The sequence below is a fragment of the Pipra filicauda genome, unplaced genomic scaffold, assembly GCF_003945595.2.
Source record: "Pipra filicauda isolate LSUMZ 115617 unplaced genomic scaffold, ASM394559v2 scaffold25_size4600443_pilon, whole genome shotgun sequence".
Lineage (NCBI taxonomy): Eukaryota > Metazoa > Chordata > Aves > Passeriformes > Pipridae > Pipra > Pipra filicauda.
The window spans coordinates 4,418,358-4,444,238 of NW_024104376.1; the positions used below are offsets into that span (position 1 = coordinate 4,418,358).

The 25,881-nt window shown below is 40.6% G+C and overlaps 1 protein-coding gene and 1 long non-coding RNA gene across 12 annotated transcripts in view; one reads left to right on the forward strand and one right to left on the reverse strand.

Annotated features, from left to right (window-relative positions):
* ASAP1 (ArfGAP with SH3 domain, ankyrin repeat and PH domain 1) overlaps positions 1–16,697 on the reverse strand; it is a 136,629-nt gene extending 119,932 nt beyond the window's left edge. For 4 of the 5 annotated variants that reach the window (XM_039382162.1, XM_039382159.1, XM_039382161.1 and 1 more), the window contains exons 1-2: positions 16,611–16,697; positions 5,804–5,933 (exon numbers count right to left, since the gene is read on the reverse strand). In XM_039382162.1, coding sequence (XP_039238096.1) covers positions 5,804–5,933; positions 16,611–16,669 — 189 coding nt within the window. In that variant the 5' untranslated portion in view covers positions 16,670–16,697. Of the gene's footprint in view, positions 1–5,803; positions 5,934–6,418; positions 6,453–16,610 lie in introns of those variants that run through there. The other variant, XM_039382160.1, reaches the window with a different exon arrangement.
* Positions 6,608–25,881, forward strand: part of LOC113998654 — a 28,974-nt gene continuing 9,700 nt past the window's right edge. The window contains exons 1-7 of one of the 7 annotated variants that reach the window (XR_005563841.1): positions 6,608–6,649; positions 7,764–7,882; positions 16,622–17,202; positions 17,312–17,373; positions 18,100–18,238; positions 20,254–20,358; positions 24,163–24,278. This is a non-coding gene — a long non-coding RNA (uncharacterized LOC113998654). The other 6 variants (XR_005563835.1, XR_005563836.1, XR_005563839.1 and 3 more) reach the window with 6 other exon arrangements.

Here is a 25,881-nt window from a genome sequence, read left to right on the forward strand (position 1 = left end):
TGGGCTGTTTCCCCTGCTTTCTGTTTTGTTCAAAGTACTTTTTCATTGTTTTTTAACTACACAAGGTGTCTCCACAGGACTCCAACCTAAACATTAAACCCAACTTTAAGTCATGTCACTTTAAACGCCTCTCCTCCATCAGGGCCGAGTTCCCATGACTACACGGTACACACTCCGTCAGGATTTACCTGCATGGCATACTGAACAGAGAGCACCAAAGAACACTTTCACAGCTTCCTAACTGATGAGTAAACATGAAGAAGCCTGCTGGGAATTCAAAACAAGAAGCAGTACTTCTCAAAAAAACATACAAGCTACTGAAAGCAGTAAGTACATTCAAAAATGTGCCTGAAATGAATACAAATTCTCAAAGGGCAAAGTTAATTCCTCTGCCATGACTGAAACTTTGAGCTGCCAGTGAGTGTTTCTTGGTTTCCCTTCCATCAGTCACATTTAAGTAAAAGGAGATTGCCTGCTTATTACAGACGAATGCTTTGACTACTGTCAAATGAAGGGTAAAACTGATTACACACTAAATGAATAAATACTGTAGCACGTAAACATAAAAGCACCATCAGCTGCATTTTTGCAAGATAGCTATTGTAAATACAGGACACTGCTGTCAACTCCTTCTGCATCACGTTTTCAGGAGTCACCCGTGGGCTGTCATTTCAGAACATTCACATGCCCATTTTTACATCTTTGGTGCAATTTGTCATTCAGTGTAAAAACAGTAACAATTACCCTGAATTTTATTTACTAAACAAAGAAATTTTCTTATCTGTTATTTTTAGGATATCTGCTACCTAAAGCATATTTCTTCAAAAACTGAAGATTGCTTGTGGTCTGTTACATAAGAACCAGCTCTTAAGTAGAAAGCTCCCTATGATGCAAGACTGTTTCTTACTGCCATAAGCAACAGGTTACAAGATTAGGAAAAGCTAGTTTTAAGTCTAGTGCTGCTGGAGTTGCCTAGATTCACTCTCTAAAAATAAAAATGTATTTTAATTTAAAAAATGAGGAAATACAAAGAATAGCATGTAACAATTTACTTGTTGCAATTATATAGAGGTGATGCTTCAAGAGAAAATTCAAGAGAAATGAAGTGATGGAAATAATAGAAAAATTCCTTTATCTTCAGACACACATAAATAATAGATCCAACCACTTTTCACAGTCCAGGCTGATGAACAAAGTCTGTGCATAATACCAACAAAAAATTGATTTAGAATGGAAGTGCTCCATTCAAGTATTACAGAAGTACAACAGTAAAACAGGCATCAAACAGTAAAACCGGCATCAGAAACAACTGCAGCTATTCTTTGTCATCAGCTTCTAACTGTCCCTTCTTATCTACCAGCCTGCCTAAAGGGAATTTAAATATTTAAGCTTAACCTCTGTATCTCAAGACAGCCCTGAGCAACATCTGCTACTAACTGCCTGGTCACGATAAGTGAGTTATCCCTTGAGTGCAAAGATGTCCTTTCAGCTGGAGCTGGGACACGGAATCAAGACAGTCTTGTGGTGATCCCACATGTGCACTACTTATTCTCAGAACAGATGTCATCATTTCCTAAAAATTCCAACTAGCTCACAAAGTAATATTAACTCAACAATTAAAATCAACTCTTCAAAACCTGCTTGAGTAAGAAAAATCATGGAGCTTCTGTGGATATAAAAGCATGTCTGGTCTGAACAAAGCAGAGGCTGTATTTCAAAAGACTGTATCATTAATCTGTCTATATTTAGTATTTCAACCTTTTTCTTTAAAAAAGTAATTAACCACTCATCTACATATGCAATAATTCCCTCTTCATATCAATATTATAGAATCATATTATGGTTTGGGTTGGAAGAGACCTTAAAGATCATCTTATTCCAGGCCCCCTGCCATGGGTAGGGATACCTTCCTCTAGACCAGGTTGTTCAAGGCCCCATCCAACTTGGCCTTGAACACTTCCAGGGATGGGGCATCCACAACCTCTCTGGGCAACCTTTTCCATTGTATCATCCCTCTCAGAGTAAAGAATTTCTTCCCTGTATCTAAGTAAGTTTAAAGTCAATCCCCCTTGTCCTATCACTACATGCCCTTGTAAAATGTCCCTCTCCAGCTCTCTTGTAACCCCCTTAAGGCACTGGGAGGCTGCTCTAAGGTTTCCCTGGAGCCTTGTCTTCTCCAGCCTGAACAACTCCAACTCTCTCAGCCTCTCTAAAGAGAAAAGGTATTCCATCATATAAAACTATTCCCAATTGCATGCAGAAATATATTAAAAATGTTTTGTTTTTTTTCTTTGCAAGAACTTAACATTATGAGGAAGGAATCAACAGAAAGGAGTAGAGATTGCAATTCTCTCAAATTAGACTTTGATTACATTGTAATGGTTTGTTTCTCCCTCTACGACTTTGAAAAACAGTTCCATTATTTTAGCAACAGAATGAACCTTAAAATTTGTGTTTACTTGAGGCAATCACATAACACTCCTGCTTTAAAAATAAAAATATCATAAGGAAAAAAAAATCTTGCAGTTTTAGGTAACTACTATATAAGATGCCTACGCCTGGCTACAAAGATGGCAGGGTCTTTTTTTTTTTTTTTGTTCTGCTGTGACTGGATCACAAAAACTTTAGTTTTGTCTCTTAAAAGGAAAAAAACTTGCAAATTATTGGAAGGTTCAGTATTTTAAACAATGTAGCATGAAACCTTCCTATTCAATAAACTGCTACATAGTAGCATGTTCGTACTACCTTCTTTGATACCATTACAATAGATTTAAATAAAGTTAGCCTTTGTATTTTGTTGTGCTTTCCACTGAAAACTGATCAAATGCAAAGTCATCAGAATCAGTAAACATGTCTGCTGAAAACATGTAAGCCTGTCTGCTGAAACTTGTCCCAGAACTGCATCTAACGGGATCCAAAATCTCCTCTGAAAAGAATTTTAATTATAACAGGAAAAAAAAAATCCCAGCTAGGAGATAATATACAGCAATTCAGGCAGCTGAACACACTGCCCTTCCACTGCTGGGCAAGCGAGAAGAATCACCTATTTTATTATTTCAGAAAACTTGTTAATTGTGTTTAAGGAAAAGTAAGTCCACGATTTTGTAATAACTTCAGGGAACTAGATAGAGTCACATACACACACAAAACCATCTATTTCTTTTATGTCAAAGTAGTTTATGAAAAGTTGGTTCTGATCTAACCACTGATCTGAGCTATGGTGGGAATCACACCAAACTGAGAGGCTGGAAAACACATCTAACTTCTGTTAAATCTGTTTCATTCCCCTGCCATTTCTGTTCAGAAACTAGTTCCCATTTGCAATCTTGTTTAGAATAAAGAAACTAATTAGTTTATCCACAAACTAGCTCATAGTCACTGATGTAGGTGCAGGTTGTGTTGAATTAAATTAGCTGTAAAATAATGACCTAAGATACTTCAGGCAGCAGCACCACAACAGCACAGAGCCTGACACTGCCTGCAAAAGCCCAGTGAGAGCTCCAACCCAGATGCAACACTCAGTTAAAAATCAAACAGCTGCAAGGGTGGAATCATCCCCTTTGCCTTAACACAGAATGCTCAGAATTGAAGTTCAGGAGCTGGTTGAAGAGCTCATCGGTCATCCATGATGCATGGACAACAGCAGCAGCAGCAGGAGCTACAGAACACCCACTTCAACCACTCATTTTCCAGCCCCTGTTTCACAGGATGCACTGCCTTAGGTAAGGAGGTGTATAGAAACCAGCCCAGCCTGAAAGCAGCAGCAGTAAAACTGTGTCTTCATTGTAATTGTAGCTTGCTTACACAAAAGCTCCAAAGGAGCACTTTGCCTGCCACATCCTGACCATCTGTATTTCTCCATGCAAATTAATAAGCACAAATTTGAGACAGTTGCAGATTTTTTGCACATATAACAGTAGAGCTTATTTATATCTTGTTTCCCATCAAATAAAGCTTTTTTATATTTACAGATAATAAAAAAATTACAGAAGACAAGCCCAGAATCAGTCTAAACTGCAAACAATTTAAATGGAGCACATAAAACAGTTATACAAACAAAAGAAATGAAAGAAATAGCAATGCAAGCACCAGAAGCGCCCGCTATTCTTTATTCTTCTGATTTATTGCTGTCAAATCAGACATAAAAACTTTGAAAATACGCACAATCCACACAAGTAGTGCAGAACATTGTATATTTATCTTCCGTATTTTGGTTTTCTTTGGACAGGCATTACCACATTCAGCCTGTTCCGAAGTATCTCCCAAATCATGAAAGCATTACGCTGTATTCTTACCCTGGGAGTCGCCAGTAATGACAAAATATATATTTTTACTTAACTCTGCACATGCTGTCAACTGTACTAATAAGCGTATCATTGGCTATACCTATTCCACAGTTAAGACCAGGGGGCAGCAATACTGTCAAACACAAACCTAACAGGTTGATTTCTGACAAATCTATAAGCAACCATGACTTAGTTACAAGAGGAAGAGAAGAACGAAACAGCTACAGTTACGGAAAAGCTGCAGAAGTTAATCTAGGTTACATAATAAAAATAAAATATATAATTTTAAATGTGAATTTACAATCACTCTAGTCAGTTGATGTAAACAATAGCACTGTTACAATTTTGAACATAGACATTTTTTCTACTAAGGCAACTTTAACTGATCTTAATCCTATGGAATTATATTTTCTATACCCAAGATCATCAGGGGAACACCATAGTTAAATGATTAATACTCTTTCCTTGCATACCAAATGTTTTGCTCATGCCAGCACATTCAGCAAAACTAAGACTTGTTAAATCCATCTCCTAGATATATGCTGGCTCCTGAAGAATTGACAAATACTTGATGAACTAAGTGTATAATTCAAAGCAACAATTAACTGCAACCTATGCAACAACAGCAAAAAACTGTCTTCTTCCAGTGTCATTATGCTTGTACCTTCAAGCAAGCAAAGGGCAAGAGAAGAGCTATACACTGTCTTCTTTAAAGTCATTTGGAAGACATTTCCTCATAACTGCTGACCTAGTCCATAGGAAATCACACTGAAGCCTCAAATAGGAAGCAGGAGACTGATATCCCTTAGAAACCAGCTCTGGAAGTTTATTCATTTTCACACTCCTATTTCTTGACAGCAAAGCAGAGTGAACATTTAAATAATGCTCATAACAAGCATGAAAAAACCCCAACACTGAGGCTTCAAGGTTGAGACGCTGAGACTATGTAATCACTTTTAGCTGCATTATTTTGCTCCTCTCCTTCCACCAATTTTGTTTTCATATTGTTTCCCTCACTCCACATTCATCCCTTCATCCTTACCTCATTTCTTAAACAAAGTCTCCCTTGGCAGATTTCTGCAGTCAGAGTTCTGCGCTGACTTGATGTAACGAGTGGCCGGGGAAAACCTCTAAAAACGCTCCCAAACAAAACTCATCCCTTATCTTTCCTCTAAAAATACCAACATTCATGCATTTTTTACTACTGCAGCAACCGACAACACTGAAAACACCAAGAAGTACCACAGTAATAGTTAAGTTCAGACAACTGCTTTACGCACTAATCTTTGAGACGCCAGGGCAGGAAAGCTTTCTGTAACTAGCTCAACACAAGAGCAAAGTCCCACAATTAAAAGACCAGATTACATGCATACCAACGCCTCTGGCTCCCGTGGATTTGGGCGGGTAGTGCTGCCCCGTCCCTGATGCTCTCTCAAAGACAGAGGGGGGGAAAAGAAAAAAAGAAAGGAAAAAGGAAAATAAAAAGGGGATGTGGGGTGTAGATGTGTTTGATTTACCTCTTCCAGCAGCGTGACCGTGTTCCTGCAGTTCTGCAGCCGGGTGGTGAAGCTGGAGGTGGTCGGGGAGTTGTAATCCTCTGTGGTCTCGGCGATGAACTCCGACACGGTGATCTGGTCCGGCATGATCCTGCCCCACCGGTAAAGCCCAGGAGGAGCCGAGCACACAGATCCGGAGCGAGGAGAAGCCAAGTTTCGGGGGGCGGGGGGAGTGGGGGGCGGGAAGAAAACGGAAAAAAAAAAAAAAAAGCAGAGGGAAGAAGATGTTAACAGCCAGCAGAGACCCGCAGCATCAAAGCAGCGGAGCCGCAGAGGGAGGCTGAGGCTTCGCCCGCTGCATCCAGCCGCTCCCCGGCCGCCCCCTCCTCCTCCGGGCAGGAGGTGAAGGGGGAGACGCCCCCGCACGGCGCCCCTCGCTCGGCCCCGCCGGTGGGGAGCGCTCCCGCCGCCCCTCAGCGCCCAGCCCGGCCCGGCCCCGCCGCGGCGCTACGGGGAGGGCGGCGGGAGAGGGGAGCGGCGACCGCGCCGAGCTCAGCCCCTTTCCCCACCCGCGCCGAGTTCCCCCACGCCCCCCCCCGGCCTCGGCCGCAGCTCCCGCCCGAGTGGAGCACTGACTTGTGCGGGCTCGGGCTGCGCCCCCCGGCCGGGGAGAGGCGGGGCCGGGCCGGGCTGGGCGGGGCCGGGGCGGGCGCGGCTCCGCTGACGGGCACCGCTCGCGGGCACGCGCCGCGCGCCGCCGCCGCGGCCGGAGGACAACGAGGAAGCGGCTCCGCGCAGGCGCGGCTGCCGTTCCCCTCCCCCGCCCCCGCCGTGAGGGGAGGGGAGGGGAGGGGGGGAGCGTGTGATGTGCGTTTTTCCCTTTTCTTACGATTAAAAAAAGGGCTTTTAGGTGAAAGCAGGCAAGGTCGCCGAGTGCTGCGGCCCAGCGCTGTCGGCAGCCGGGGGAATGGGCTTCCTGCGCCGTGTGGCAGCAGGGAGGGACGGTGTGCCCGCCCCGCGGTCCACGGAACCCCTGGGGCGAGCCAGAGGGGCTGTTTCTTTTCCCCCTTTCTCAGGTCCGTTACAGCCGTCGGAGCCCCATCCGCCGGTGATGTAAAGCCGGGGGTGTTGTGCAGCCCCCGCTGACAGAGCCATCCCATTCCGCAGCCTGGCTGTGTAGGTTTTTACCCCCCTCATACTTCGTTAATTTTTAAGAAGTCCTATGTCTCAGAGAAGCTGCTGTCGCCGATTATGTATTACCTGAGCCTTCCCAGAGCGAGGGCTCTGTCTCTGCTGCGATGGCCGGGTCGCAGCAGCAGCAGCGCTGCCCCAAGACCTGAACCGCGGGGGTTGCAGCCCTGAGTCCCCTCCAAAGCACTATTTCTGAATAAGCTAACATATCCTTTTTTCCATTATTGCGTCATGTAACTCAGGGAACTGACAGACAGCTCTAATGATATTTTTTTAAGCTTAGGTTTTGGGACCCATATGTTCCTTTCTAAAGAAGGCTAAGTCTCAGGAGGCTCAAGTAATTATGGTCATCTGCTGTATCAGTGTGATTTATTTAGCCATACTATGTGATTTCCTACTCTTTGTGTTTGTGATTCTCTTCACATAAGCTCAGCCATTCAGGAATGGGAAATATACTCAAGACTGAACAGCTAAAAATGAGCAATATTATATGGCTATATCCATTTCAAAAGTTTTTATATTCTCTGTATAAGGACCTACTGCATTACAATGCATTTAGGCTTTTACATTGTTTTGTATGTGATTCTAATAAAATGACTGTACAACTCAAAAATAGTTGACAGTATCAACTAAAGGCTGCAATGCCTGAGTAAGCATAAAAAGAAGATACCTGATTTGTGTGTACCCATAAAAAATGATTTGTATGCAGTTCTGCCAGAAAAAATATGACCAATACTGCTGAGAAATGGTCCTGCCTGAACATGTTTCTTTGATTTCATTGCCTTAGCAGAAGCCCTCCATATGGCCATGTGATTGCTGCTGCTGCTGCTGCTTCACGTGATCCAGCTTTCTGGCACAAAGGCTCGGAGCTCGTACAGATGATTGTTAAACATCATGAGACTCTGCAAGGTAGAGTAGGCAAGAGGAGGAGGAAGCCAAGAAAAGAACTGTGTGGGAGTTGCACTGAAAAATGGATTTGGGAAAAAAACAAAACTGAAGCACTGAATAAGGGACTGGAAGGGTAGGAAGAAAATCAGTTGAGGATCCTGTTCGCAAGAGCAGTGGAGGAGGAAGAGAGATTAAGAAGATAAAAATGGCTGGTGGCATCAGAAGCATTATGGAGAGTGAAGAACTGGCTGGGGGGTTGGGCCAGGGAAGAGCAGTTGGTAGCATCCAAAAGAGCTGCTTCAGCTTCCATGCCCAGCCTGCATGGAAACTAGATGGGCGAGGGACTGGGATATGGCCTGAGGGCCAAACAGGGTCTCTGTGTCCATCCCTTGTAATTTCCTGCAGAACATCAATCATGGGCTGTCACACAGCTGTTCCTGGGCCAGGCCTGTGGTCTGCATGACAGACATGGTGTTCACATTAGGAAAAGTCCTGATCCCTCTGTAGCAGATATCAAGTGAGGATAAATCCATTGCACTGATGGGCTAACTGGTTTAATTAATTGGGTACTCTCGCTGTTAAGGTTGAACTGCTCCTCTTCAGGCTGAAGTTATTGAGCTTGAGCACTAGTCTCTGGACTGTAAAATAACCTTATGTGCTATCCCAAACAAATCCTACCTGAGGGAGTGCAGACAGAAGCTGGACATACTGCTAAAGATGTCATTTCTGCAATACTATTTTGAGAAAATTTAAAGTGCAGAACTGAAGAGCATGTTCAACTAAGAAGAGGAGTAGGCAGGCCAGGGAAACTGGAGCAGTGAAGAGTGACAGAAGTGAAAGCTGAATAGAGAGTAACAGCAGTTGAGCTTCTGTGTTACCTCATCAGAAAACAAATTATCTTTTGAAATGAAATATTAAATATATAAAAAGTAGAATGAATACAGAAGAATACTGGTAAATAAAGAGAACAGGACAAGGCCTAAAGAAAAACAAAGATCAGTAATTACCGATCATAATTGCCTTTTTTTTTTTTTGACAGTTCTGAAATTTTTAACTCTCTTTAAGAGAACATGCTGCTCTGTTTTGCTGCATAGAAGCAGCATTTCCCTGCCCCTGTACAAATGTTGGTAAAGAAAATAGCCCTATGGGCATGACCTCTTTAGGCTTGGATTATCTTCACTTAAACTCACTGGAAGCAAGATTAGTTAATTAATGTGATGTTAATAAAAGTAAATTATACAAGCTGCCTATAAAAATGTGCTTAGGTTTAAACTAGTCAAATTCTGTAAGTATGTCAGATAGCGTTTAGTGGATTTCAGATTTTACCATGTCTCCTGTTTTGAATTGCGATCAGTATCTGAGATTCAATTCTAAATTTGTAGGATGCACCTCTCTATAAATTGTCACTAACTGAAGTCACTGTTTCACTTCACAAATGTCAAAGAATAATCATCAGAGTGTGAAAGTTATATTTCACAGTGTCTGCTCTAACGCTATCTTAGTCTGTGCTAGATCCTGGGGGAGGCTGTGCTGCAGCCTTTTTCTCATGGAAGGCTTGCCAGTGAAGTTATGCTTATCTCACTCCTCTTGGTATTCTGAAGTGAAATGCATCTCTGTGTCCATCCTGGGACAAGCTAGTGCTGGTGAGGATCATGCAAACAGCATGGGAAAGCACACACCTTACTGCTGATGCCTTGCAGTCAAGGAACCTGTGCTGTCTTGCCATCCCACCCAGTGTTTCAGTCTACAAATCCATTTAATTCCCTGGCTTTTTGTACCGTGATTGCCAACAGGAGAGTTAATTACAGCAAATTGATAATAATTCTGCAATATTGGTGATAGTCACCATGTTTAGGGAGAGGCTAAGGAACATGGCAATGAGAGTACAAACTACTAGCACAGGTGTTGTGCAATAAACTGAATAGCAACTGTAGTATTTTCATTTTATAGACCTCTAGACAGCTTATATTTAGATTGATGTCATCAGTTCATTCACAAGAGCTGAGAGCAGGAGTCATCAGGTGATGATGACTATTGTCATCATTGCAAACTTTGCAGCATGACCAATATGTGCTAGAGGTGAAGAGCTACATGGCACTTGCACAGCTCTTCACATCATCAATGCATTTAACTGTTGAAACCACATAGTGGTGAGGTAGAGAACAAGATTTTCTTTCCACTATAGATAAGGAGCCAGATAGAGAAGCCTGTGGCCCTCCTGTGATTGTGGCTCTCTAGCTTTAGTCATGCAAAGTCAGCTCTTCAGGATATCAACACCTCATCTGGGCTGAAGCTGGTGGTGGATCTCCTGTGGGATATGCTTATGCTGCCCACAGAGAGCAGCCCCAGGACCACCCTGAGGTCACATTTCCCTGCTGCATAGGAAGCAAGATCACAGATACAAACCACAAAGGTGTGGTTGCTGCTTGGTTTTGTAAACAAGCTTGACCCAAGTCCCTGGCTGTACACCAATCCCTGCTGTCAAGCATGCTCAGACAAGCTGCCTCCGGGGCCATTTGCAGCCTGTCAGTGTGGCGCTGAAGTGAATTGTTAGCTGGAGAAGGAAATCAGTGTGCACAGGGCTACTGTGCAGATGACTCCTTTTGATTAGTACAGGCATAGTCATGCCAAGATCTCACATGTCAAATTTGGGGTTTTTTGATTGTCAAGTATGAACAAGATAATTCCACTTTGCAAATACGGGTTTACAACTACACTCATTTCTTTGCTTGCAAGGTTCCTATCTTGGCTATTACTGCTGATAAAGATGGTGTAGATTAGACATTAGTGTCTAATTAAAACATAAAATCATTGAAATTCACGTGCTTTTGTTAGTAAACTACGTAGTTGTTCTTTTTACGCTCCTTAACATCTTCACCAACATGGAAAGTGTCACCAGCTCAGCAGCAAATAGCAACAGAACTAGTGGTGTGTTAAAACTCATCAGGAAAATATCCTTAGGCTATGTTTCTCTACTATACTGCTGTCCTGAATACATTTGTGGTTTGGTGTTAGATTTATCCATTTCAGCTAAACACAGCAGTCAGCATTACTTCCCATCCTCCTCCTGATCCTAACTCACTGTATGAGATCACTGTAGGACATAAGACAGCGGTGGTATTTGATACCCAATAAAACTGGTTTAAGATTCCCCGAGAAAATGTCTCTATGGTAAATTGCTGTTGCTACATTTTTATAATATTATTTTCATATAACTTCTGACAAAATTAATGGGAAAGGTTTATATAAATTTATGGCCATAAGTACTGGAATATCCACAAATATTTCTGAACATCAGCTGTTTGAGTTGAATGTTGGGCTTAGAGGATAAAAGAAGCTTCAAATCAACAAGAATCTCAGCAGGCTGAGTTTTGCTTTTGGTTTTGGAGTATCTCATGTGCTAAAACTCAGTAAACTTTTTTTGTTAATGGAACTCCCATAGTTTTGTTTTGAAAAACAAAACCACACCATTTATGTAAGGACACGCAGCGGCAGCATCACTTTGTACTTCAGTGGAAAATGTTTAGTCAGGAGGTGCTTCACCTCCAGGAGCTGTGTCCTCTCAGAGGATGGTACCAACAGCTGACTGAGCCTTGTAGAAAATGTAGCAACTACATATTTTAACCTGCAGCGTGTTTACACGTTTAATATCACATAAGTGGGTGATATACTCACCGGAAAAGGCAAAGCCTATTTTAAACATTGAAGCCTACATCACACATTGTGATGGGTGCTAATTTGCTTGAAGGAAACTTATATGGTAACTGCGGAGTGTTTCTGCTTGAGAAAGAAGGCTGTTGGCTTTGACATTTGCAAACAAATCTTTGAAATGATTGTGTCGTTGGGACAGAACAGTCAGGTAATTTTCCAGCCAAAGGAAACTGTTCTTGTCTCTATCATATTACTGTACATGCAGAAAGCCAAAATCCAGGTTCAGGAGACATGCTGATTGCAATTCTGTGGTTTTAGGTGACAGTATCTACCAATGCGGTTTATGGACTACATGAGCTGCATCAGCAATTTGTGTTGCTGCTGTGACTGTTTTCAATACAAGGATCAGCTGATTTCAATTTTAATACTGGCATCTCCGAGCAGTTGTCTTCATTTGGTATTTAAAATAAGATATGAAAACATAAGCAACTGTCTCAGAAATTACAGTATTAGTTTAAAAGCCTTTTAGCACTAACAAGAGTGGCCTAAACAGAAGGTTCTTTTTGCATTCTTTCAATATTAATATGATAGCAAAAAGAGAACTCATTGTGTTCTCGTTATAAATGACATTTTGGTAACATTAAGATCTTGCAGTTTTAACACTATGTGTACCAAATGAAAAAGATTAAATCAAAACATCATAAATATTCTACTGAATGATATGTTTTCCATCTTATTTACTTGAATGTCCTGGGTGAGCAGCTTGGCTGAGTGATAAGTAAGCTCAAAGAGCGATCTCAAAGGGCAGCTGAAAATAACAGCACTGAAAATGAAGTGCAGCATTGAGTTACACAAGATTAAGCTGACTAATCTGCTGACTCAGTTTTGCCTTTGTTTTTTGGTTTTGTCACGCAAGATCAAGAGTCATGCAGACAAATGCGTAATGGCATTCCAGGCTAACAATAATAACACCATCAACAAGCAATGGGCTTTTCTGCTGCAACCTCTGCATCCTCCAAAGAGAAAACAGGAAAATGCTCACCTGTGGCAAGAGGCAGCAGCCTCGGGACAGGGAAGGAGTGTTCCTTTGCTTATTACAGGTGTACTGAATTTGGTACTTCTATTTTACAGAAATGTTTTGTTAGAGTTGCTCATTTAAGAAACCTTACGTCAGTTCATAGGAAGTGTAATACTGCATATGAGGAGCCTAGAAGGGAAGCCATGCAAGGAGTGGCTGAAGTCACTTGGTTTGTTCAGCCAGGAGAACAGGAGACTGAGGGGAGACCTCATTGTGGTCTTCGACATCCTCATGAGGGGAAGAGGAAGGACAGACAGTGATCTTTTATTTTTGGTGACCAGTGACAGGACCCTAGGGAATGGTATGAAGCTGAGTCAGGAGAGTTTTAGGCTAGATATTAGGAAAAGGGTCTTCCCCCAGAGGGTGGTTGGGCACTGGACCAGGGCAGTGGTCACAGCACCAAGCCTGCCAGAGTTCAAGACGCATTTGGACAATGCTCTCAGACACATGGTGTGATTCTTGGGACTGTCCTATGCAGGGACAGGAGCCGGACTTCGATAATCCTTGTGGATCTCTTCCAGCTCAGGATAGTCTATGATTCTGTGTGTCAGGAGAGAACAGATTCAAAATACAGCCCTTACAACATCTTCAGAATATAAAAGCAGCAGCAGCATACTTTTCTATAAGGGCTGTAGTTTGGACAGCCCAAAGATATCAAACTCTAATGAGTGCTGATGGATAAGAAAACTGTTCGTGGAGCCACTGGAAAGTTTAACCCTTGCCCACGGTGTGCCTACTCTTTACTCACAGAGATGGTCATGTAAGAACTGCTGATCCCTGGGAGCTGCTCTCCCAGCAGTTCCCACCATCACTGCTTTGGTGAGGTTGAGGACCAGCACAGGAAAACCTGTCAGTGGTTATCCTTGCATTCCTGACCCTGAGCGAATCCATGGAGGATTGTTGGAAGGGCACTGCAGACACATTGCCATGAGAGCAGGCCGTGTCCATGGGATTGCAAAGGACAAGATGAAGCCAATATATCATGAAAGGGTACTCTGACTGAAATGAGAAATAAGAGTCCTTCCAAAGCAGGAATCATAGTAGCTGAATGCTTTTTTTTTTTTTTTTTTTAATATGAGAAATAGCAATGACTAAAATCGGAGAATGATACTGCAGAAATGAACATGTTGCAGGGCAGCTGGCATAACAGGCTCTCCAAAATAAAAAGGGAATGAAATAAAGCCTCAACCCACATTGCAAACATTTCAATATTTTCTCTTTCCCTCTGGAAATGATTTGGCTGTGTCATTACCAGGCACATCTCTGATTCTACCTAAGCAGCTAAATGTATGCTGATGGCAGCATGCGTTTTGCCTGCAGTGAAAATGGAGGTTCAGACCAAAAGGAACCTGGGAAGTAGTTTGAAAATGAAATAAAGGCTCTGTACACCTGGGATCATGTCTTTGGGGTGCCACTCATGGCTCTGACATGGCATTTGATCTCTGCGTACATCGTTTCTCTATCTGTGGAATGCAGACAACTACATTTATTTTTCTAGGTGAAAGCACACTGGGCTTTTACAGCTGAGTACTGCTATATCAGAACTAAGTATTTTTACTATACATTTTATTGCAAGAGTTTCAAATAATAGCTGAAAGATGGGAAGGGCTCCCAGGCCAAACAATTTTGTCACCATTTTATTGGATAGACAAAAAGGTTTGGCAGGTAAATGAAAAAGTTTATTTCTACTAGTTGATCATGATGTGAGAATATAAAGCAGAAAGATCTGGTTTTGTGATGGAGTTCCCCCTCTGTATTATGATTTTATTAGCATAAAAGCAGTACTTTGTGGAAGAAGAAGGACTAAGACCCTAAACAGAGGCACAGAATTCATTTGTGCCTTTACACCTGCTTTGTTAAGACACAGTTTGCAGACATGAATGTATATGGACATACTGAGTTGAAGTTCAAATGCTGGCTTATAGTGTTGACTGAGCATATTTCATTTGTTAATTTCCTAAATAGCATCTTGTTAGAGAAATGCTGGAAATAAATCTGCAGATGTTGGATGTTATAAAAAAGGTCCTTGCAACCCCTCAACTTACTGGCATATCTGTGTTTCCCTCATATAAGCTACTATTGTCAAAGATGCATCACTTAGCCACACTCTGGACTTGAATGTAGCACAGGAAATTTTCAATTCAGGAGCGATGTCTTTTGGTTTTTAATGAGATTTTATTTTGTTTGGGTTTTTTGTTTATTTGTTCGTTTTATTAGGTAGATCAATATGTTTAACAATACATAAGACCTGAAATAATTAGAGGCATATCTGCTTTAATGCTCAAGCAAAAGTTTTTAAATATTTATTTTTAAATATTTAAAATTATGGTCTGCATGCTTTTTTAATGTACATGTTTGAATGTTGAAATTGTGCGGTTCTGTTAAAACTCAGGATGTCAGATAACCATATGGAAGCTTTTGGAAACTAGTCTTACTGTGTGAACCAAATCTCTATTGGATCAGTGTTTACATGGTGCTAAATGAAATAAAGAAGTACAGAATTTCAGTTGAGAAGTTCACCACAGCAGCCCCTTTCTCTGGTTACTCATTTGCTTCTACTTTTAATCACTGAATTCGAGCTTCCATCTTCCTAAGTTAACTGGCTCTCTTGTAGAGGGTGACCATCTGCTCATCTATCCTGCCTCTAAGGATTTTTTTAAAGCAATGCTCATCCCATAAGATTTGAAAGGAGGGTAGAAAAAATGTCAAAATCCTTCGGTTCATAAAAGTGTTGTGGGAAAATGGAAATGAGCAGAGGAAAAAGTTGTTTCTTGCCTTTGAGGATAGGAAAGGCTCACCATCATCTTGTTCTTTATCAAGACGATCAGTGTGGGAGAAAGATCCTCTAAGTGTCCCAGTCATGGGAAAAGTTTCAGTGATGGTTTGCACCTCCTCAGGAGCAGCAGTCAAGACAAAAGTATGAAATGAAACTGGGTTTAATTGATTTCAGGGAACTTAACACTACTTATTTTCTTGTTGGTGGTTGTGTTTTATTTCTCCAAGAAAATCTAGGAGCGTAAAAATGTAAGTGCTATTTCAAAATCAAATAAGAATGTCCAGCGTATCCATCTTTTTCAAAGATGGTTGTTTGACTTCTGAACTTTTGCTTATTTAAGACATCATAGACTTAAAAAGGAAAAATATGTGTAGCCATGTGACAAAGCAAATGCACCAAAGGAGGATTTATTCAGTTTTTAGAAGATCAGCAACAGTGATTCACCCTCTTGGCTGGTCTGGAGTGCAATATGGTCAACTAATTCCCCCAGGGAGGAAGAAAAGATGAAAGTCCCACAGCGTTGCGATGGTCACATGGGGAGCAGTGACCTGTGCCAGGGCAGCTCCAGCCAGGGCACCAGGTACAAAGAACACTGCAGCCTTAACCATCAGTGTTGTGGTTCAAGTTAGGCAATCCAAATGTAGCTTTTAGTGGTTCAGTGAAACACAGTGGAAACTTTAAAACAAGAGCACTCATCATCCAGAGACTGAATAAACAAAAGCATATTTAGACAACTGTGTGCTATTCAGCACTTTATATCATGCAAAGAGAGTCCCTCCTCTTTTCAAGCCCCCACACAAATCTTGCCATAGATTTTTCAGGCTGATCTCAGAGATTTCTTGTTTTCAAAGTTAAAACAACATCAGTTACTAGATCTAGATGAGTTGAAAGGAGTGTCCTTTTTATTCCCTGTGTCCCTTATTCAGCTTTGAAATCTATTACAGCAAAGCAAAATATGTAATAAATGTGTTTGTTTGAAGTACGTGCTCAGGTAATCAATGTTTTATAAGTATTTACTGCTTTATTGGAATTTTTGATCCTTGGAAGGATCAGTAATTTAGACATTTTCTGAGAAACACGCACTGTAGTAATGTCCAAAGTGGCATTAAGCAGAAAAAAAACCCACTTGCAGGTATTACAATTGATAAAATCAGTGTCTTCTGGGCTTATTTTTCATAGATTCTGTGGTCTGCTTTTTACTCTTTAACCTGGTCATTTATGTTTATGTCTTTTGTCTTTCTTACCGATTCCATAGTGAATCTCTTGAAGAAAAGCTTGAAAGCCTGGATGCTGAAGATCTCATGTCTCATCTGTCACGACCAGAAACCTACCTAGATGAGGAGAAAAGATCAAGGAAGTAAAACTGACCAAACTACGGCACTGACAAGGTCACTTACTCAAACAGTCAATATGAAACAATGTCTGTTAATCCTTCAGTGATGGCAATTTATCGTACGTTATTTGATCACTGAATTTGATATTTTGAATTTCATTGTGGTAATGAGATCCAATAGAAATCCCCTGAAAAATAACACCTTGTTAAAAATTGCTACAGGAGAGTTTCATTTAGCTGGCTGGGAAAACTCTCTGTCTAACTCAATGTGGCAACTACTCACTCAGCTGCACTGAGTGCAACGCTGGTAACATCATCTGTCCAAGTTGTCTGACACTTCAGAAGACCCTGTTTTCAGATATAACTTCAGTCTAACCATTCAGGCTGAAAATTTCCATGTCAGGTGTATGCACCAGACTGATCTTTTTTGGAAGATGGAGATAAGATTTGAAGGATAAAGAGACTGGGAGCAAGAAACGTTCTGACGGGGAGCAATCCTGCGTGTAAGAGAGGGAAGGAGAGTGTGGGGGGACAGTCATAGCACACCATGGATAAATGGTTTTGCAGTTTTTCATCAGACTTCTCTGCTATTATATTGTGTACTCTTTCCAGGTTAAACATTGTGTTGCTCTAGGGGAAGGAAGGTGTTAGAGATGCTGCAGAGCCTCAGAAAGGTAGGTAGAACTGGCACATACCTTTCACTTTGAGCCCTTCTGGGCTGATCGCCATGTTTGGTCCAAAAGGACAAGGCAGAAAAAAGATTGACAGGGTTTTGGGGCCAGATATTGGTGCTGGGAAGGCGAATGCTACACAGAAGACTTTGCCATGAGTTGATAAAGCAAGGAGTCTGGGACAAATCACATGAGACAGAGAGATGTGGACTGGGTAAGCCGGCAGAATGGGAGATGTGACAAGGACACATAAGGATGAGATTGGGATCAAACAGAGGAGCTAAGGCCACAGGGGAGTGGGAGACCATTCCCAGATCACACCCTTTGCTTAACCAGTCTGCCCATTTTCACTTGAGCACATCACTTGATTCCTTGATTCCATGAGGAAAAGCACATTTCCTCCTCTATAAGTCTTTTTTTTTTAACCTTCTGTCTAAGAGAAGTCTGGTTAGGCCTGTTGACCTATTTCCCCAGAGACTGCTGTAGTTTGTTTATGGGTTTTGTCCTGTTTGTTTGGTGTTTCCAGATATGTCATGTGGGTCTGGAGGTTTGCCAATCCTCAACATTAAAAATAACAGAATAATCCCTGTCTCTAAGACACATGAGATTCAATTAAAAATTGCAACATAAGACTTTTTGGATGGGATGTTACTATCTCATTTTTCCTTTCTGTTTCTGAGCCTTTATGATACTTTCAAGTGATGTTGTCAAGAGCTTTTTTGTTATTAGGAGGGCTAGGCAGCTCTTTAACCAGCAGATTTCAGATTTTTACATACTGACTGGAAAGGATCTGAAATTCTACCAGGTATGCCACCAGTTTGGCAGCACAGGAGAAGAAATGGTTATTGGCTCTGCTCATAAGGAAGAGGTGAGTCCTTTGATTTGAAGTCAAGTATGCAAGAGAAGTATCTACCTTAAACCAAGAACATTATGCCTGAATGTTGTGTTACATGCATGAAAAAAGTTGTTAGAAGAAGGCCTGGGCACTGCACTGGTTTTTTTTGTGAACTGGGAAGGGCCTCCCCTGACAGACAGCTGAGTACCACCATAGCCACTGGCAACCCTGGATCTGATTCAACCCATGATGACATGTCTGCTTAAAATTGTTTAATTTTACAGAACGCCTCTTTCTTTTCATTATATTATCCATCTCCTTAGGCAAAAAAATCACCTTCATCATCATAGGTTTATACTATTCAAATCAAAGCAAGAAATAAAATATATATAATGGCTCATTGCTTTCTAAATTGGGCGCTGACCTGAGTTGACGAGTAACTATGATTTACATTTTGAATTGATGGCAATTTATTTTTCGTAAGTCTAAAAAGTCACAGAGTCTCTTTACATCTGCTATAAGAATCTACTGAATATTATTTAATTATTCATTTGCTATAAGCAGAGTTATCAACATTTTTGGTTAGATCTCAGTGGTTTAGGATGACTATATTCCCTTTCTATGTCTCCTGTTCATTTTTGGGCCTCTTGGTACAACAGCAACCAGCAAATAAATGAAATATCAAAGAAATCTAGAAAAATATTTATAAAGAAATCAAGTTGGTTGAATTTATCATCATTGATTGGTGAGAAACAGCACTGAGAAGGAAACATATGCGGCTCTCCTAGAGAGAGAAAAGGTGGTGAATGTGCTCATGTGGGTTCAACACTGAATCTACGACCTTTGGACAATTTATTAGGGCACCATTCAAATGGCAAATTCTTCAAACCTTATGCCCACGTGAGTGATTTGTCTTTTGAGGCTAAGTACAGCTTTTATGAAACTCTTGAACTAAAGACAGTAGTAGATTTTAGGCTGCATCAAGATGGCATTTTGACTCTATTTCTCACCCCCCCAAAAAAGGAAAACCAATGCTTCCCAGCTGTACTTGGCAATGTGAAGATAATACTATCAGGTTTATGTAAAATCCTTACATATGACAGTATGTGAGTGGGAGCAAGAAGTGAACATGAAATATAAAAGCCCAGAAGAGACAGAGAACAATGAAAACCAGAGAAATATGATTGCCTTTTACCCAGGGACACCTACACCTAAAAAGAGAAAAACTAGTTGGGGTTTCAGTAAGAAAGGGGTCTAACTAAGAACAGGTTGACACTAATGGCAGCTGGGTGGCAATTTAATTCAGTACAATAATACAATAGCTGATTCCATTAGGAAAGCATTTTTTCTTGTGCCTGATTATAAATACATACAATTATATTGAATTAATTGGTACAATCTATGTGCTTGACTAATTCTAATGCTTAACTAGTAAGTATAATGAGTTGAATCCTTATATTTTTAAACTTTTAGAACTGGTTAAGTAGTATGGAGAGACAATGGATTCTCAGTAACAGAATATAAAATTTGCCAATATATTTGGTACTAGTCAAGAAGAAAATCTTATTCAGGGATTTTGCAAAGGAGAAGAAAATATCAGGAAATATTTTGTACGCTATTTAATTACCTGCATTAGGTATTGCTTAAACTCTGTCTGATTTCATGCATAAATCATTTAATGACTTAAATTGTTTTTTATTTTGGAGGTTTTGTTGTTTTTTTTTTCTTTCATAATAGAATATACAACCTGGACAGTAATAATATAAATACATATTTTGCAAATATAATGAACATTTTAGGGCAAATACTAACCAGCCAGTTTTCTAACATGCCTGAGCTGTAGTTAACCTAACTAGAAAAACTCAAATGAGCAAAAGTTAATATTGTTTCTACAGTCAGTGATATAACAATAATAGTAGTTGCGCGCCACCATGCTAAAAATCAGCTCCCTTTATGTCCAAACAATAGCGTGAATCACATAAATCTGACCTCGATATACAAATGTGATCATGTAGTAATTATAGCTCTTGTGCTTTCTGTATAAACAGACTACTTCATTTGGAAATGCTGTAGGTTACTGCTTCATTCTGCAATTTACAGCCAATGACTGAGCAGAAAGCTTTTATATCCCAAGAAGCTTTAAAATAAAGCAGGTAAAAAAAACTTATTTCCTGCAAATGAAAAAAATAAGCTGTTATTTGAACTGCTGTGAATCAAATCTTTGCTCTGTCTATGTTCTGCTGAAAATGTCTTTGAAAATGACATTTTACAATATTAAAGATATTTTCATGGGCAAAATATAGAATTTAATTACTCAGTCCATGTGATAATTGACATGTTCTTTAACAACTGTGAGTTTAACAAAAATGTCTTTGATTTTGTGCCAGAATCTGCTTGTTCTGTTTGTGTCTATGCTGGTATCATCCAAACAGGATGTGACAAACATATGTTCTTTGGCTTTGTCCTAATCCATGATTTGGATAACACTATTACAATGTGGTCTAACAAACTTCAGTGAAGCAAATCTGAGGATGTTTGTCTCTGGTCTTGATTTTAGTGCGTCCCAAGCAATAGAAGCTCTGTCCTGACCTCATACATTAGCTGTATGGGTTTTCAGTGCTTCCATAAAAATACACTATCAAAATATTAGCACGCTTATAAACATGGGCTAAATCCTGAAAAAAACCAATAATGGAAAACTTATTACTGACTTGTACAAACCCAGCATAGAGCCCAGAATTGACCCTGAAGAGCTGACTGACATCCTCTTGATGATGAGTCCCTATTTATAAGGGGTTTTAAGAATGTAAATTGCTCAGTTTTTAATCTATTCAATCATTACATTGATGATTTTAGATAATTCTAGTTTCTTAATCAAAATTTTGTTTAGTGCCAAAAGTGCTACCAAAGTTTATAAGTATTACATCAGTAGTATAGATTTTTTCCCTAGAAAATTTAAAACCTCAAAAAATATCAAGATAGCTTTCTTGAAATAAAATATATTTTACTTAATTCCATCCTGATTGGCATGAATTGCATTACTTTTCTCTGATTCTTTATAAATAGTGCCTGGAATTAGCCATTCCAGTGTTTTACACTGGATTGATGTCAGGTTATTAATCCTGAGGTCATTCCACTGAACTTTTAAATATATTGGCAAAGTATGAGATTTCTTCTATTCATCTTGAAATACCCACGTTAGAATATGTATGGAAAATCAACTGAAAGATTCAGAACTTTGCTTGGATGGCGCTTTTAGAAATAGCAACTGAATAGAAAAGAACCTAGTTTTAGGAGATGGTATGACTGTTAAAATGGAAATTACTTCTCCATCCTCATCTGATATGATTGTCATATGATTATGAAATAATCATGGATGGGCTGTGCAAAAGCTATAGAATAATTGCACTGGACAATTTGTGGTTTAGGAATTCATGCTGCAAAATATGATAATTCTAAAATAATTCCACAGTTTTGTACTATATCACCACCACACGATGTGACAGCATGTTGCTATAGAGGGCCAGAAGGCCTAAGGGTTCTTGTTTGGTAGATTTCTGCAGTCTCATTCAGAGGCGAATTTTCTTTAAGACTCAGATATATGACAAAGATTTGTGTAAGTCTTTAGATTGAAGGACCCTCTAGTTTTTGAAACCTGTCTTTTGTTATTTGTGTAAGGGCTTCAGGATGATGGTGTTATGAGTTAAATCTCCTTGTATCCACTTAAGAGTGACCCTTTTTATCACTTCCGACTATATCCATCAGCTGTTTCTTGGGCTCAGGGAAGAATTTGTATTTTGTGGACGCAGCAGCTAATCAGAGTGTCTGCTGTCCAGCTTCAGACCTCTGGAGAGCTTTCACTGACCTCATCAAGGGTATTTTTTTATATTTGATGACAAGGTTGCCATCCATAGCCCAAGATTCTGAGTTACTTATAATCCACTTCTGAAGACTGTGAGGGGCTAATAACAAACAAGAGTACTTCCTACCTTCTCTGTACAGTTAGTTGCTGCTTAATTATTTACTCAGTACATAGTCTATAGCAAACTGCCCTGTGCATGGTATATAGATTACAGATTAATAATATAATCTGAATGCAACATCAAGCCCTCTTGTCACTTCCCCCACTCACTCTCAATAGCCACTGATTTTGGGCTGAATTCAAGATCAGCCATTTGCTGGCTGTGACTTTAGGAGAGAGTAAGTATTAAAATTAGAAACTAAACCTGGTATAGCCATATTAAAGATCAACTTGTGTCTGCACAAAAAGTCAGATGCACCTGAACTTTCCATGTGCTTCCTTCCTGCTGCGTCGGCAGCTCCCAAGCAAAGCAAACAGCATTCCTCCTGCTTCCAGCCTTCATTGATTAGTCAGGTACTAATGAGGTCATGCACTGTCCTTGTGTCTGAAGACCTCACAGAAATTAATATATTTCATATATATTTGTAAGATGGTTACATCAGACTGAAGACAAGACCGTTAAGCTCCAGTTTGTGACTTCTGCTTGTGTCCAGTCTGGTGTCTCAAGAAGAGGGCCAGCCTCTGATCACAAGGATGGCACCACGGTGCCTTCTGCCAACCCCTCTTGTCTTGGTACTGCTTTGCCCTTCAAAGTGTTGTATTTTTCATGACTTCCCCTTCTGCCAACGAGAACCAGTGTTCTACTTAGCAGCAGCCCTGTGAAAATGTCATTTATTTTGGCTCAATAATACTTCTAACCATCCTGTCCTTCAGCTGAGTGCAGAACTATCAAAGCATCTGTACAGAATTTCCCCAAATACAAGGCACATAGGAACCTCAATACAGGCATAGAAAGATGTTCCTAAGTATTCTCTTCTTTTGTGCTTTGTGTCTTTATCTACCCATTAGTGACTCATGCCCAGATCCATGAGCATGGATCATTTTCTCTTTGAAATCAGTGGCCTAAAGTTGTGTAAGGAGGGGTTAGGTTGGATGCTAGAAAAAAGGTTCTTCACCCACAGGGTGGTTGGGCACTGGAACAGGCTCCCCAGGGAAGTGGTCACAGCACCAAGCCTGGCAGAGTTCAAGAAGTGTTTGGATGATACTCTCGGGCACATGGTGTGACTCTTGGGATTGTCCCAGGAGGGGCTAAGAGTTGGAGTCAATGATCCTCGTGTGTCCCTTCCTACACGGGTTATTCTGTGATTCTGTGATTTCTGTCTACATAGAAAAATGACATTAACTCAAAAGTGACAGAACAGAGCTTTAACAACTTGATCCAAACTCAGTCCCTGTAAATGGGATTCTTTACCTCTAGTGAGCTCTCATTCAACTTTTAGTCTGTAAAAAGTGGGATGTATCTGACAAAGTATCTTTGCCTGGGCTGCTCACTCCAGGCTCCTTTTATTGTTACTGTTGATACAGTAAATACAGACAAGTGAAAATAGGGTGCAGCTCACCTCATCCTGCAGAAGTAGCTGTTTAAAACAGAGGTACTAAAGTAGACGTCTACAAAGTCAGATGAATCACAGCCTAAACTGCTTCTTTCATTTTGCTGACTAAAAGAGAGAGAGTGCTGAGCCCAGAGACAGACACCTACCCCAAGGATGCTGCATCTCCTAAGTGCATTGCAGCAGGGCCTTCTTATTTCTGCCTGAACCACACCAGAAGGTTCAGATATAAGACTGTATGGGCAGATACTAGACTGTACCTCTAATTCTACAGTCAGTAAGAGATATCAGGAGGAAGAAAACAAATTTAAAAAAAAAAATCCCAAAACTTTTAGGGGAAAACCCCAGGAAAAAGTCCCTATTGGTGCACTACTATGGATGCTGTCATATTTTCCAGTGGCAATATAATGGGAAGTTGTACTGATCTTTAGATTTTCTTGGGTAGAAGTTGCACAAAAACCCCACAATGAAACTGTATGTTGTAATGTAAGTTTTATGTTTTTACCAACGGAATGACGCAGCTGAAAAATAACTTCTTTTTTCAGTTTCAGTTGTATCAGTTTCCTGCTCAAGTTCATGTGACAGTACTTGGTCTGCCTGTCTTGGTGACAGTATGAATTTATAGAGACAGAAGCAATCAGATCATATAGTTTTCAAGAAGGTAGGAAAGTACTGAGACTGAGTGTCTCCAGGCCTGAAGGTAGTTAAAAATACTGAATAACTCACACATTATTGTCTCTAAACACCACCTTTTTTTTAATAAATCACTTAATAAAGAAATTAATTTTAACAGTGCATTAATTAGTTAAACTAGCTAAAGTGTTGCTAATATCTCTACAAGTGACAGTGAGATGAGTATTTTGTATGTACTTGGATGCGGTTGGCTCATGTTACAGAAAGTAGAGATGTGCATGGTGGAAATCTTGAGGTTTCTTTTGACCTTCTGCAGCTGTGGAGTTGAGCTGCCTGCTCAGTGAATACTTACCAAGTGGCAGTGTTAGAAAAAGAGAGGAAAAAAAAAAAGAAAGACAACTGTTTCAAGGGGCAATTATCAAAATGAGCTGGAGAAACCTGGATGACTAAGTCCCCAGTCTCTGGAGAATTTCCTTTAAGCACTTTGATGAATTTTAAAATGATATTGCATTCTGGGTTTTAATAACGTAGTCTTGCTCCTCTTTTTCTGGCTTTAGGCAACTGTTGTTAAGTCCATTTTTCACAAAAGCATAAGGAACCTGAGTTAATAAGGCAAAGTCACTAAACCCAGCACTGCAGATCTGCCAGATGCCTGAGAGCAGGTGAGGGGCAGGTGCGTGCATTCCCTTCAGCATCACACCTACCAAGGTGGGCCTTTTGGCCTGTCGGACTGTGCATCTGTTTCACTTGCAGTTCAGCAAATTAATTAAAGAGGAAAGACTTTTGGTATCTCTAGCACAATCAGTGACAATTTATGCAGCCTTGGTTTCCTTCCTCTGTTATATTAATGACCTGAGCCTGGATCTTGACAAGATAAGAGACATCTCTGATTAGAAAAACCACCGGCACCAATGGGAGGTGTCAATCCCCATCACTGGTTTACAGTTTTAGGCCGGTTTCTTCAGTGAGCAGTGATTGAAGTGCAAATGTTTTGCTGCTTAAGTTGGAGTCACAAGCAAATCTGGCACTGAAATACCAAGCCAAGGGTAGGTTTAGAGTGCCTTAGTCCCTGGGAAAATTCAAAAGCCCGAGTCAGCTGCCCATATGTCTCATTAGACAACATCCGGAAGGCTGGACACTTAAAAGTGGGTTAATGGGAGAAGACACAGTAAGAAGGAGGCACCTAAACCACCTAACAGGGAACATAAGAGGTGCAGTTGGACTGTGAGCACAGCCATGGGGTTGTCTGTCTCTGTAGCAGACCTGTAATCATGAATCTGCCCTTGGACATGGGAACTGAAGTCAGCCCTCCGTATCTTGTAAAAATGCAATGCCCCCTGTAACACTTGAGAAGTTTGTGGCACTCTGTATCGGGGAGGCTCTGAGTTCAGTTACCTCCACTGCCTGTTGGGACCATGATTGCAAGCCAGCCAGTGCCTGTCCTTTCCCACAAGCCCCTAAGACCACTCACCAGGGCCTAGAAATTGTTAGTAGTTACAAAACATTCAAGTTAAATCTTCCTTTGTGAAAAACAAAGCCAATACCATAGACCATTGTGAATCTATCTCAGAGTTTTTTCCAGAGAACATCTGATCCAATTTAATTCAATAAGTCCCATTCCAGCCATTAAT